The sequence below is a fragment of the Lycorma delicatula genome, chromosome 1 (assembly GCF_047948215.1).
Source record: "Lycorma delicatula isolate Av1 chromosome 1, ASM4794821v1, whole genome shotgun sequence".
Taxonomy (NCBI): domain Eukaryota; kingdom Metazoa; phylum Arthropoda; class Insecta; order Hemiptera; family Fulgoridae; genus Lycorma; species Lycorma delicatula.
In genome coordinates, this window is record NC_134455.1 from 359,833,011 (window position 1) to 359,848,539 (window position 15,529).

At 31.0% G+C, this 15,529-nt stretch overlaps 2 protein-coding genes across 2 annotated transcripts in view; one reads left to right on the top strand and one right to left on the bottom strand.

Moving 5' to 3' along the window:
• LOC142334482 (farnesol dehydrogenase-like) overlaps nt 1-7,824 on the bottom strand; it is a 44,101-nt gene extending 36,277 nt beyond the window's left edge. Inside the window, exon 1 of the mRNA XM_075382551.1 lies at nt 7,692-7,824. The gene's annotated coding sequence lies outside the window, so the exon portion shown is untranslated. The remainder of the gene's footprint in view (nt 1-7,691) is intronic.
• Nucleotides 1,137-15,529, top strand: part of LOC142334481 (uncharacterized) — a 266,080-nt gene continuing 251,687 nt past the window's right edge. The window contains exon 1 of the mRNA XM_075382546.1: nt 1,137-1,232. Coding sequence (XP_075238661.1) covers nt 1,190-1,232 — 43 coding nt within the window. The 5' untranslated portion in view covers nt 1,137-1,189. The remainder of the gene's footprint in view (nt 1,233-15,529) is intronic.

Sequence of the window (15,529 nt, forward strand, 5' to 3'; positions counted from 1 at the left end):
GTTCTCTTATGAATCTGCCTGTGCCACCCTTTCTTTTTCAAAACTTTTACTGAGGCAGTTACTAATGCAGTGAAAGAAACTGCCATTAGAGAAGCTGTTGAAGGTAATTATGATTCTACTGATCTAACTGTTGCTGTAGTGGTATATGGCAGAAGAGAGGTTATCAAAGTTTAAATAGTGTGGTTTCAACCACTTCTATTTTTTTTTTAGCGAAAAACATTTTTATGTTACCGCTCAGAAATGTGAAATACCATAGTTTAGCCAAGACCCACAGCAGTAAAGAATCCCACAAAAAACTTTGTAAAAGAAATTTACAGGTGTATCTGGTGGAATGGAGGTTGCTATTTTTAATCGCCCTATTGAGTTACATAGCATTAGATATGAAAGATATTTAGGCGATGGAGACAGAAAAGGATTTAGAAAGCTTGTGGAGTTTGCATCGTATGGAACAAAGGAAGTTGAGAAGTTAGAATGTATGGATACATTCAGAAATGAATGGGAAGTCGACTGAGGAAACTGCAACAGGATACGTAAGGAAAAGTTTTATCTAATAGTAATACTATTGCTCGAAAGGGCAGACTTTCAGATAAATTAATAGAAACTCTACAAAACTACTATGGAACAGCCATTAGAAAAAATGTAACTAGAGTAGAAGAAATGAAATGTGCAGTTTCGACCATTTACTTTCACATCACATCAACAGATGCATTTCCAAAACACCAACTTTATGCGACAAATGAAGACACTTGATTTACGTTTAATACATCAAAATTATCTGGTAGTGATTTCTCTCACAAGAAATCAAATCCTGTTGTAATAGCAGAGGTTGTGAAGCCTACTTTTCAGGCCGTAGCACATCCTAAATTGTTATAGAAGTTTATACATGGGCAAACCCTGAACCCTTATAAGTCATTTATTAATAAATACATGAACCAGAATTCCAAAAAATGTTTTTGTAGGCATAGATACATTGATTATTGGGATATATATTTATAATTACATTTAATAATGGCAATACTGAATGTTTACTTGTTTTAAAACTTTTTTGGTTTTGATACTGGTGAGAACACTCCAAAATGGTGCTCCAAAATGGATGACTTAAGTACCATAAATGCTGAAAAACAATCCAAGATAGTTTATAAAAGTGCTAGTGGTGGTCTAGGTAAAAGGAAACATGTAGAATAGGAAAATGATCCTGATAATCTGTCATTTGGCCAGGAATGCATTAAATTGTAAGTAAAAACAATATTTGCTACCTTAAATTAAGTTTTTAACACGTATGTAACTTTTTCTCAGTAACGAGTTGACATAAAGAACTGAAATTTCTACCACACACTAAATGGATAAGAATATTTTAAGCATTATAAATTAAGTAGAAAAAATTTTTTCTTTGAAAACTCGTTAAAAATTAAGAAATAAATAATAATTTTGACAAAAATGTTAAAACTAAAAAAATACACACTTTAAAAAAGCAGGTTGCTGTAGGAAATACTAAAGAATAACTGTGCAAAATTTAATAGCTGTACGTTAAACCAAAGTGGAGAAAAAGATACATAAATATTTCTGATTTAACATTGTCAAGATACAAGGTAGATTCTCCTCTTACTGACTCATCTACTATGATTTAATTATTTGTGTTCAATCTTCTGGTGTAAAAATGGCTTTTTCCATAATTTGTGATGACATGTCCACACAAATTTGATTGCGGTTGTTCGTTTATATTTATTCATATTATTTGAATGTGGCTTTAAAGGAGGTTAAAAATATAAGTATGCAATTAGGTTGGGTTTTATGTTTAAATAACCAGTGAAATTTATTTATTTCATGTTTTTTATTAGCATATTTTTATAAAATTTTAAATTGCTTAAAGCATTATATTTTAATGTAAATAATTGCTTTGGTACGATAGACATCAGGGAACAAATCATCACTAGTGTCTTTCTGATAAATATTGTGTGTAAATACTAAAATGTACTTACTTTTACAAGTAAATTGTAAAAATACAAGAATTTGAAACTGTTCAGCCGTATTATATCTTCAATCAAGATTAATCGGCCTTATCCTGTCCAGAAAGGAATAAAATTTACAGATGTGAATACTTGAATGTAGTTAGAGTATTCTATATATCTGGTATCTTGTATCTAGTTATAGTATAATTGTAAGTATTTTCATCATAGAGCTGTTTAGTTCCTCTGCAATAATGGTCTTCAGTAATTGTTCAGTTTTGTAAGTTTGCATTCATATTCTTATTTGTAAAACAATTCTTTTCGTTAATTGTTTTACACTTTTGCTTAGAACTGTAATAATGTACTATAATAATTATGTATAATTTAAAATAATTATTTTTGCAAGAAAAGTGCCAGATAATCAGATATTTCTACGTTGTTTTTTTCATATTTCATTTTGATTGTTAAAATTCTAAGAACATATAATAAAATCTGTCGGTATTCAGACTGATAAAGTATTTTGAGGTATTAAAGAATCGTGCATGTTTTTATATAACGATATCAGATAGTTCACAGTTAAAAAAATTAGTAATTTTCATAAGTTTTGATGTTTAATTTTTGAGTAATTAAAAATTAGTTATTGTGTCCTACAAACAGGAACTTAAAGGTGACCAGTAATCTCTTTAGATCATATTAACTCAGGCAATTTCTTAATAGTTTAGGAAATCATAAAATCAAAAGAAAAGCTGTAATTTACCTGCAAACTGTAATGTCATATTAAATTTATCAAACATTTTAGAGTTTTAAAAATATAGGATTTCATAAAACCAGTGGTTGGATCAGGTTTAAGTTTTGTGAGTAACAGTGAATATACTATCTGGATGAGTGTAATCATTTTACTGTTAATTAGCATTAAATAAATTAAATAATGGCAGTAAATAAATGTGTTTTGATAAGTCTAGCTACTATTATATTTATCAGTTCAATAATTTAAAAAAAAATATGCTACCTTCTGCTATACAAACAGGTCTTCTTATTCTCAGCTAGTGATTTTTACCAGCTCAAGATTTTTTAAGAAAAGTTATTTTTTTACTAAGATTTTTCATTAGATTTTTTTTTTTTTTTTTAACTAGTCCAACTTTTAGTAATCAGCTAATGTCATTTAGTCAACTTCTTGGTTAATAGTCAATTGTCTTGCTTCTCAGTAATTTTCATTTACTTAATTTTTACATTGAGTTATTGCGTTTTGAATCCCATGTACGTAACAGAAAATAATTTTCATGTTGCAAATTTTCCGAAGTAATAAATACATATAGATGAGTTTAATTAAATGTGGTAGTATTTATTCACCAGTAGTACTTACAAAAAAAATATATTTTATTACTGTAGACAAAAGTTTTAAGTTAACGTACGTCTTTTTTGGTTGAAAACAAATTTGGAACAAATTTTTACTTCCTAGTACAAGGAAGTATTGTAATCGCGAAAAATTTCATTTATCAGATTTCAACGGAAATATACATTTTAACCATCCCTGGATCCATTTCGACAGTTTCGGCGTGACGTCTATACGTACGTATCTCGCATAACTCAAAACGATTAGTGGTGGTATGTTGAAATTTTGGATATAGGACTGTTGTAAAATCAAGTTGTGCATCTCCCCTTTTGATTACAATCGAGTGAATCAAAAGTGTCCAAAAAAAAAGCCCAAAATCCAAAACAGTTTGGATTTTGGACATTTTCTTAAATGCAGTAATAAGCCCTCATTGAGAGCTTTTCAACGATACATCATAAGTTGTACTTATTTTCATTGGTTCCAGAGTTACAACCAAATAAAATTTTAATTAGTGAAATACTGGGTCTTAGGGGAAGGCACATCTGTTCGAATCAGACTTCATCTCCTTTTTTTAACTTTTTTTAATTTAAATATATTGATTTATTAATCATTATTAACCTCTTATTGTAAAAAAATGTTTATGATGAACAATAATTTAATTTATATAAATAAAAATGTAGATATTCGTTTGTTCAAAATGTTAAATCTTCGAAAGTTCTTCGCGGATTGCTTTGAAATTTTGACACAACATTGCATTCGAATACGCGCGTGTTTTTATATACCTAATATTTATATACCTTTTTTTTACCTCCGGGTCCGCAGTCAAGCAATTCATTCCGCAGAGGATGAGATGAATGTTTTGTAGCGTGTGTGAAAAATGCCATGCTTGACCGGGATTCGAACCTAGGACCTCCGGGTAAAAGGCCAAGACGCTACCACTCGCGCCACGGAGGCCGGCTACTATTTATATACCTAAGATGTCACACCTTTTCCTTTCTTTTTCCTGTTTAGCCTCCGGTAACTACCGTTTAGATAATTCTTCAGAGGATGAATGAGAATGATGATATGTATGAGTGTAAATGAAGTATAATCTTGTACATTCTCAGTTCGACCATTCCTGAGATGTGTGGTTAATTGAAACCCAACCACCACCAAAGAACACCGGTATCCACGATCTAGTATTCAAATCCGTGTAAAAATATCTGGCTTTACTAGGACTTGAACGCTGTAACTCTCGACTTCCAAATCAACTGATTTGGGAAGACGCGTTAACCACTAGACCAACCCGGTGGGTTAAGATGTCACACCTGTGACGTAAAAACATGCCTTTTTTAAAAAAACAGCGTTATCTGTTGGACGTAAAAGCAACACACGCTATACTAAATATTTTACGATTCCATTTCAGTGTTTCCGATATGTGTGTCCGCTATAGACTAAAAAACTACTGGACCGATTTACGCGCCGGGAAAAAGGAAGAAGGGGTAAATGGGAAAACGGGAATAGGAAATGGAAAAGGGAAAAAGAGATGGGTTGTATTTTGTGAAGTTCCGTAATGTTCATTTTGTTATTGTTTTATCAAACTTTGAATTGTATCCATTTAATATATATATATATATATGTACTCAAATGTAGAAATAGCGAAGTATTGGCGGGTCTGCTAGTAACAAAAAAAAAAGAAGAAATGTCAGAAGTTTATAATGAAATAAAATTTTATGTACTTTTCATGTTAAAAATATGTGTATGTGTAATTTAATAAGAGTACAAGGAAGTCATGTAGTGTCCACATCAGATTTTTATTGTACATTGAGTACCTAATGTAAATATTGTAACAAAAATTTTTCTAGTACTTATTACTTATTTATTTTTTTTAAGTTTCTTACCCCGGAATAAACAAATTTTAAGGAATTAAATTTTACAAAAATTATACGCATGTTTGAATTTTTTCCGTATATGTATTTCAATTTATATAATTTTTGTAATATCATTATTTTTTTTTTTACGTGAAAACATAACATAAACATGAATAGGAATTTGACTAATTAACATAATTTCCTGTTTCCTTTTCAGCATAAAAAATAAATTAATTAAATTTTCAAATTTAATTTGTAATGAAAGAAAAATATTTAACAAAACATTATAAAAATCAGTTCATGACAACAAAGTATATTTGTAATCTATTTAATTATATTTATATGCCTCTTAATAAGAATTACAAAAGTACATAATTCTACTTTTTTATCTAACTGATAAATTCAATTGTAGAACATTGATAAGTAAATAATTTTGAAAAATTATGACCTTCCAACAAAAAATATACATTTAAATACTGTAAAATATTTAAGAGAAGATTTTATAGCGGATTTTCCAACAAAATAGCCTCAGTCTGGATATATATATATATACATATGTATATTTTTATTTTTTTATTTTTTAGTTTACTGCAAGTTCTCCTTATTAAATTACAAATTGTAAAATTACTACTAATAATATATATTATTAGAATAAAGACGGAGAAATCTTAAGAAAAAGAACTTTTAAACATACTTTTATATAACTATAAAGTTTTAGTCTGAATACAGATGCAGGTCGTCACTTGAAAATATATTTTTACTTTTCTTTCATCATAGATCTTGCTATGCTGCAAGAAGGAAAGTACGATCAAAAATTGGATTTGGGTTTATTTGCTTTTCTCGACGTTTCATGACTCAGGAACCTCCCCCACAAAAAAAAAAAAAAAAACATAAAAACGTAGAGTAATATTCGTATTTAGTGTTGGCGTGTTTGAAGCTTAATAACGTTTGACGTGATTAACCTTGAAATTTTGTACGGAGACTCATGCATACGGGGCAATCTGTTGGTAAAATTTTGAGGTTAATATCTCCAGATTGTGGGGGTTTTGGGTGTCAGTTTTCTCAAAGTTTTTCTAACATAACCCCATTTTATATTAAGCTCAGTACATACGTGCATGTTTATCTTGCCATTCAAAAAAAAATTTTGCCCCTAAAAAATCGAAAAACGTTAATTTTTTTATCTCCGGTACCACCGTTAGGTATTGCTTCAGAGGATGAGATGAATGATTTGTAGCGAGTGTGAAAATGCTAGGCCTAACCGGGATTTGAACCCGAGACTTCCGGATGAAAGGCCGAAACGCTACCACTCGCGCCATGGAGGCCGGCTGTATATTTTTTAACCGAATTTTTAAAATGTCTTTCTGGGAATAGTAATAGTGCAAGCGATCCCCCCCCCCCCAAATAAAACCTTAGGGGTTAATATTGTGGTTGGGGGAGCCGATCAGTTTAGAAATTATCGATCTTTTAAATTTTTCAAAATATTTTTCTTTTATTTAAACTTTAATATTATTAACATTTTAAATTATAAACTTTTAGAAATGATAATGCTATTTTTATTTTGTTTTTATATTATCTTTAGTTTACTTTTTTGTTAGCCCACAATTAAGTTGGAAAGTTTTATTTTGTTAAATCGTTTAATCGGGGTCGTTATTTAATAAGAGCTAGACAACAGACGTTTCACTTCAGTAAGTTTGTATGAATACGTTGATTGTGTACGGGCTGGTGATTGCACGAGGTGTGTCAGCCGGAGTAGGAGAAATATGATAATTGGTGAGGTAGCACAGAAACGACTGACTTATTACCGACACTAGCGCACTCACACGTATTTTTTCTAGTTGTTAGCAGTATAACAATAATAAATTTATTTATTACGAATTGATAGGTGTAAAATATCGAAGAAGTTGTGCTTATGAAGATGTAATACAAGGGCCGAGTTTGTCGGCCTTTGTTAAATACTAAACATTAGTTGAGTCGAACTAATTTAAAATCCCGGAGATAATTTTTCATTTATCGACACAGAGGTCAGTAGCCGTACAGTAAATCGTAATGCTGGTATGTCCTGACGCTTAATTGATTTTCAGCGAACGAATTAGAAAATATATGAGAAAATCCAGCAGTTAAAATATTCTGAAAATTACATTTACCCGTCTTTTTTTATTATAGCCCGGTTACTTTTTAATCGTAATAATAATCATGCAAAAGCAGCATTTTTGAACTTAATTTATTTAACGATATGATATGTAATAATATTGTAAATCATAATATTATTTGTATCACGGATATCCAGTGATATTATCATTTAATATTAATGTGAATGAGGGACTTGCTTACAAAAGATTGTGACTATAAATACTAGGGTTATGGTGACGCAATGTTTAGTAATAAACAATGTCGACTTATTTGATAAAGTTTGAACAATAAACTGGCATTTTGGCTATCTGAATAGAAATTAAAACATACTGTGGTTTCATATTTTACATTAACATAGTGAAATAAATAAATAGTTTTAATCAATTATTAATAACATAAATTAAAGACATTTAATGTTTTTGGTTTACTCACTCTTCAACAGACTAATATATATTTAAATAGATATTTAAAACTAAAGCGCATTTAAAAAAACAATCTACTGAATTCACTGTGTGTAACCACTGTGGGCATACCACCGATTTATACTGATTGTATTCGTTTCGTTTTAATATGAATTTGTTACTATAGGTGGCAGCTGCTGCGTTAACGAGGATGTTCTTTAACTAAATTATTACAATGTCTTTCTTTGCAAGTTTTAATAAAAAAAAAGGTACCATAGTTGATATTTATGTTTTATTTATTTATTATATTATTGTACATTAATTAATTTCTCAAACATGGTACCGCTGATATGTTAAATAAATAAATTAACAATTGATATAATCCACCTTACCAGCACGTTGATATGTTCTGTAGATCTTTCAGCTTACTTGCAAGCCATCATCAGGAGTTAAAATTGGTACATTTAAAGTCAAAAGTTTAAAAAATCATAGTTAAAATTTAAAAATAGTCATGACTGTCCGGTCCTACTAGTATACAAAGTACTACTACTACCTACTAGTATACTCTGTATACTACCTATTAGTATACTCGATATACTATAGGACCGGACAGTCATGACTGTTTTTAAATTCTAACTATGATTTTTTAAATTTTGACTTTTTGGTTTCTTTTTTAACCTCCGGGATCACCGTTAGGTATTGCTTCAGAGGATGATGAATGATTTGTATAGCGTGTGTGAAAATGCCATGCCTAACCGGGATTCGAACCCCGTGACATCTGGGTGAAAGGCCGAGACGGAGGCCTCGCGCCACGGTGAAGGCACTCTCGGCCACGGCCGAGACGGTGAAGGCACTCGCGCCACGGAGACCGGCAAACTTTGACTTTAATGCATTAATTTTAACTCCTGATGATGGATTCCAAGTAAGTCGAAAGATCTAGAGTACATATCAACGTGCTTGTAAGGTGGATTATATTAATTGTTAATTTATTTACATTAATTAAATTATTTAAAATGTTCCAATTTTATGCTTATATTTGAAAACATAAATAAAAAATCTGATATGGACACTACATGACTTCCTTGTACGCCTATTCGGTTACATATACACATTTAAAAAAAATGAAAAGTACATAAAATTTTATTTCACAAATAACTTCTGATATTTTATCTTGTTTTTTTGTTATAATTGAATTATTATGGTATAATATTATAATAATTATAGTTTAATAATTATTAATAAAACAATGTATTTAATTTGTAAGAAAAAAGTTAAAAATAAAAAAAAGGAGATGAAATCTGAATCGAAAAGATGTGCCTTCCCGTTGTAAGATCCAAATATTTCATTAATTAAAATTTTATTTGGCTATAACTTTGGAACCGATGAAAATAAGTACCACTTATGATATATCGTTGAAAAGCTCTCAATGAGGGCTTATACTGCAGTTAAGAAAAAGTCCAAAATTGAAATTATTTGAATTTTAGGCTTTTTTGGACATTTTTGGTCTAGTCGACTGCAATCAAAAGGGGAGGTGCAGAACTAGATGTTACAACAGTCCTAAATCCAAATTTCAACATCCTACGGCTAATCGGTTTTGAGTTATGTTAGATACGTATTTACATGCATACATACGTACGTACAGACGTCACGCCAAAACTAGTCAAAATGGATTCAGGAATGGTGAAAATGGATATTTCCGTTGAAATCTGACATTTTTTGCGATCACAATATTTGCTTTACTTCGAACAAAGAAGGAAAAACATAATTTGAATGTAAACTGTCATATTTGTAAGCTTTATGATGCACATAGAAATTTTTCTTTTGATTATCATGCAATATAAAAGTTTGGGCAATTTTTGTAGCACTTATAAATACTTACGCAGCACTTGTAAATATTTTGACTTTCTTCTTTGATTGTGAATGTATTATTTAATAATTGCTTACTGTTTATACTGCAAATATTACTGAAATTTCTTTTATCTGTTTTGAATGTTATTTTGAAATATTACTCTACAATACATTTAATAAAAAATCATAACATCTCTATATTAAAATCGTCACCTTACAGTTGTTGATGATTTAAAGCTGTCAACTACACTGAATATAAAGCACTGTTAGGAAAGAAACTAAATATTACCATAATGTTTTAAAATGGATATAATATTAAAAATGTAAAATAAAAAAAAAAATATGACTACCATTTCAATTTAATAGGTAATTTATTATTCCACAGTAACTAATCATGTAAATTAAGTAAAAATTATATTTTCTAATTTACTAAGAAAATTACGTTATTAAAGTAAGAAGAAAATTTTAAAAATTTGTTTCAATAAGCTGCTTGAAAGAATCATGATAGACTGTAAAAAAATGTTTACACTTTAACGTTTCGTTCTTCGTTAGTTTTTTCCACTTTTTTGGCAGTATGCATGGCACCAGATTTTGTTAGAACACTCCGTTACCTTGTGTGAATTTTGAAGTTGTGTCAGAATCCTTTTCTTCAGAATCTTTATATATATATATATATATATACACACACACACACACAAGGTGCTACCCAAAAGTTCGGGGAATTTGAATTTCGCGCGCGAACCCGTGCTGGTACGAACAGTACTCTTTGTGAATCAGTGTTCCAACAGCTGTGACGGTGAGAGGCTACATTGTTGACTTTCGTGCGGTTAACTAACGTAGTGTTTTACTGTTTCGGCTAAGTTCTAAATGGCAGATTTTAAAGAGCAAAGAACCTGCATCAATAAATTTTGCTTCATGCTTAAAAATACTGATGCAGAAAACCATCGCATAGTTGTGGAAGCATTTAGTGACAATGCTATGAGTAAAAGTAAAACTTTTTTGTGGTACAAACAATTCAAAGATGGACGGACGAACGAGAGTCGATGACGATGAGCGTTCAGGAAGCCCATAAACAAGAGCAACACCGGAAAACATCGCGAAAGTGCGAGAGGCTATTGTTGCAGATCGTAGACAAACAATCTATGATGTTTGTGCAATCGTACAAATTGCACAAACATCAATCTTGTCGGACAATTTGAACATGAGACGCATTGCTGCAAAATTCGTACCGAGACTGTTGAACAACGACCAAAAACAAAATCGCGTAGCTGTCTGTAGTGAATTGAAAAATTCAGCAAGAGATGACCCTAACTTCATCTCCTACATCATAACCGGTGATGAGACATGAGTGTACAGATATTACCCTGAAACTAAGCAGCAGTCGTCGCAGTGGAAGTCGCCAAGTTCACCGCGGCCAAAAAAAGCACGCCAAGTTCGCAGCAACGTGAAGTCCATGATGATTGTTTTTTTTCGACACCAAAGGCATTATCCGTAAGGAATTTGTTCCTCTTGGTCATACTGTCAATGGGATGTTCTATTGTGAAGTTTTGAAGCGGTTACGTGAAAGCATTTGGCGCAAACATTCAATCTGTGGGGTAACAACAGCTGGGTTCTGCTCCATGACAACGCGCCCGCGCACACATCGCTAACCGTTTGGAATTTCTTAGCTTCCAAAAAGACGGTAGTGATTCCCCCCCCCCCCCTATTCGCTTGACCTTGCTCCGTGCGACTTTTTACCCTTTCCGAAAATGAAATTTCAATATTACTGTATCAATGCCCAGGGGGTTACTTTGGAGACAGTGGAAATTATAAGTTATGGTAAGCTATTTTATTTTTATGGCAAAATTCCCGGAACTTTTGGGTAGCACCTCGTGTGTATATATATATATATATATATATATATATATATATATATATATATATATACACATCACTTAATATCCCCCAAAAATTCTTTTCTGGGGATATTTAACCAGACTGTTGGGTTTCATTTGACATATATGTATGTATCAGATGTATTTTCTTTGGTGGTTTTCTAAAGTATGGAATCCTTTGCTCCTGTTCATAAAAGTGCGACTCGTCGGAAAAATACATTTTTCTAGTCTTCTTTGGTCCAATTAGCATGGGCTTTGGACCACAACAGCGTTTTTTTGCACATTGCTGGTATTACAAGCTGATTTTTAGCAAGCCGACGAGCTTTTGGTTCAGCTGCAAGAAGTTGGTATCTAATAGTTGGCACGTGAAAATCCGTTCCATTGGCTCCTTATTTTCGATTTGATTTGAGTCCACAGCAGATAATTTTGGATCAAGTTTACTTTTCCTCACTAATAACCGATCGTCTGTTGGAATAGTTTTTCTTTTACGCCCATATTTGCCTTTCCTTTTAGGTGAAAACAAATCGGTTTCTTTAAATTGTTTTAAAATAGCATTCACTGTTCCTAGTCTAACACCACCTCGGAAGCTATTTGTTATGTCATGCTGGTATGCTCAGAAATAGAAACAGTGTTCGGACACTTTCTTTGAATTATGTCCATTATTATACAAGTGTCCCACAAAGAATCTGAGAACCTTTCAGGACATGTTCTACTGGTGAAAATAATAATAACAATAATATTATTATTAATTATTAAAAAAATTACATCAATTTTCTCCCACAACTCGACTACTTGTTAACCGATATAAACAAATAAAATGTCATTTTGTTCAAAATAAAAAGCTTAATATTTTAGCAAATAACATAAATATTAGTTGTTTAACTAATATTTATGGAGATACAACGGATTGAAAAGTAAACATTTTGTAATTTGTGAAGGTATTGAAATTCTAATTTTTTGCCAATTTTAAAACTTTATTACCAAGACGCTTACCAAATATTAATGTGATTACTTTAAACGAACTTCAGATATGAATTATTACATAAAAGTAACAAGATGGTGGACAGAGGGAGAACGAAAGAGAAATTTCCATTTTTCCTAAGGATATTTTTTGTTTAGTTTTACAAGCAGAATCCGAAAGAGTTTAGCCAGCCCACCATTTTAGAAACATTGTATATATATATATGTATATATATATATATATATATATATATATATATATATGCATTCCCGTCGCGGCTTCGCTCACGCTATATGGTTATTGCAAAAAAAATGCAAAAACAACGGGTTACTTGCGTTTCCCGTCACAATCAGGGGATTTTTAGCCGGTCATGGCTCGTTCGTTCGCCCTTCCCGTCTAGCCAGTGGCTCTGCCCCCTGGACTCCCTCAGTATTCATTAAACTCATGCTTATGAAAATGATAATGACAGTTAAAAATTAAAGCCTGTTCAATTTATAAAAAATATCAGTGTTGTTATTTCTTCGGAGCAACAATTTTATAGTAGAAACTTTGAATGATCTGAAGATTGCGGGTTTCAAAATAGTAGTTACAGCTGGTTACCCGTCCTTCGAATGGGTAAATATGTATTTTTCCCGGTTCTTAGCGTTACCCGATAAACAACTCTAGGTGACCGTATTTTGTTTATCCCTTTTTTTAAATTCTTTGATTTTTTCTAATTTTATGTTTTTTAGGGAAATAACCGGAGGCAGGTGCAGCCATTCACGTCACACATTCAGTAATAGTGGCTGGGTTGATTGAGCCGCCGCGCCGAACACCGTCGCACCACGTAATAAATAAAAATTAAACCAAAAATGTTTTTTAGATATTTATCTGAAGAGTATTTGCAAGCCCAAATCCAGTGTATATCTCGTTTAGTACAGTCAGGAATGGGAAAAGTTTGCTATCATTGTTCAAAATTTTTTTACCTTCTTCACCCCTTTCAAGGTTGAATTTCAAAAATATAGAAATTTGTTTTTATATATTCACATGAAGATTACATATACCAAAGATCAAGTTTATATATTGATATCATCATTTGTTATTGGGAAATAAAAAAAAAAAAGCAGTAAATTTTATTGTTACTCCATTTCAACCCATTTTGCGCTCATTTTTCTTACTTGGGGTCATTTTCTCTCCTGTCTTCCAATAGTTCTTTATTCTTTCACTTTGTTTCAACCTTTTCTCTTGTGATCAGAAATTGTTGGTTTCTTTTTTCTCTTTCCTCAGAATCCCTTGAAATCCTGTTTTTAGTTTTCTGAAGTTTGTTTTATCTTACAACTATTTTTTCACCTATTTTCATTCTTGCCTTTTTAAATCGCTGAGATCCATTGGTTTCTGTACTTTTTGTTGTAAACCTGGTTGATGATTTGTATTGGAGTCTGTTTTCATAAGGTGGCAGAAGAATTTGGCTTTTCATTTTGATGTGTACAAGCCTGTAGTTTAATTACCATATTGTAGTGCCTAATTTTGCCTTTTGTTGAGTTTTTCTAAATATTTCTCAGTAGTTGATAGGCTAATTCCATTTTTCTGGTTCTTGTTTGATGTATGATTATATTTTATGTTTTTAATTTATTTTATATTGCTTATTTTGATTGGGAACTTTATTGCTTGATATATACGATCTGGCAGTTCATTGCATGCTAAACTTAATGACAATAACTTTCTAACAAAACAAGTCTAGTACAGATCAATTAAACTATTAAAACATATATTTAAATTAATCTCCTTACCACTTTTGGGACCAAAAACAGTATGCTATTGAATATTCTGTTGTTGAAGAAATTTCATAATTACCTCTGAAAGATTTGCGAAAAACATAGTTTCCTGTGTGAAATAAGAGCTTTCATTTGTTTTTTTAATGCTGTAAATCAGGACTATTCATAACGTAATCTGAGGTAAAATAACAATTTACGATATAAATAACAGTACTAAGATATTAACAGGTTAGTGCAGTACTGTTTTAATGTTAACTACAAAATTGTCTTTAATTATAAATAGGCCAGTATAACAGTCAACATTCAGTACATTCTCCACAAGATTAAAAGAAAATTACAAAGTACAGAGAGACCCCTATAGTTTTTAATCTTTTGGTTAGGACTTCAGCAGTCTGTAAAGTAGGGTAGTGCCAAATTTGAAATCATTTATTTGGATTAATAGCAGAATTGCTGAGGAACAATTATTTTAATTTTTTTTTGGATCATAAAATTCTCATATATGTAGAGACCATCTTATCTTTGTTAGTGGACCAACTTTTTTAGGGATGTGCTTTATTTAATGAATTTTGCCCTTGCTTCAATGTCTTCAGTGTATCAACATGTTGTTGCTCTGTAATTTTCATTCACTGAGTTGCTACTCTGAAACTTGTTATACAAAATTCAGGGTTTTGTATATTCATAAATTATAAAATACAAGTTACCAAAGTGATTTAAGGTCTTTGCATCTTTCACACATTAATAAGTGCATTCATTAATCATCATATAAAACAGAAGTGTAGCTGTACTTAGATGTGATCTGGTAGTTATCGGATTGAATGAATAAATTATACGGTAATTGCTACATAATTTATCAATGAAGTTATAGACCCCTAGCAAATACTTTTACTTGTTACAATTTTCCAATCAGGTTTATCACATCTGTTAGTTTTTAGTTATAGTTTATGTAAATTAATAAGTAATTAATAAGTTTAATAATAAACAAGTTCACTTCAGTTCCTATAAAAGAGGAACATAAATGTTGTAAATAATACGATTTTAGCTCTTTTTAGTTTAACATAATGTCAGAATAAAGCAACAGTCATGTATGTTTTACATGGTTAGTTTTTATACCTGTTTATTATCCTATTTGAACCTATCCATATTTTATTGTTTTAAATTGCTTATGATTATTGCTGTAATCATTATTTAGTAAATTATTAATACCTGCAGTTTCCATCTAAAGAAGAACTGCTTGCATCTAGTCTATTATTTTATCACTGTTCTTTAATAACTGTTTGATGAAATTGCATCTATGTAGCAATTTCAGAGAATTCCATTATTAAAACTCATGTTTTCTTTTTCCTCTTTTTTCAATATAAAAGTAATTTTTCTTACAGTTAATATAGTGACTTTATTTAGTAAAAAGTACTGCCATGAATGGAATCATTAATCA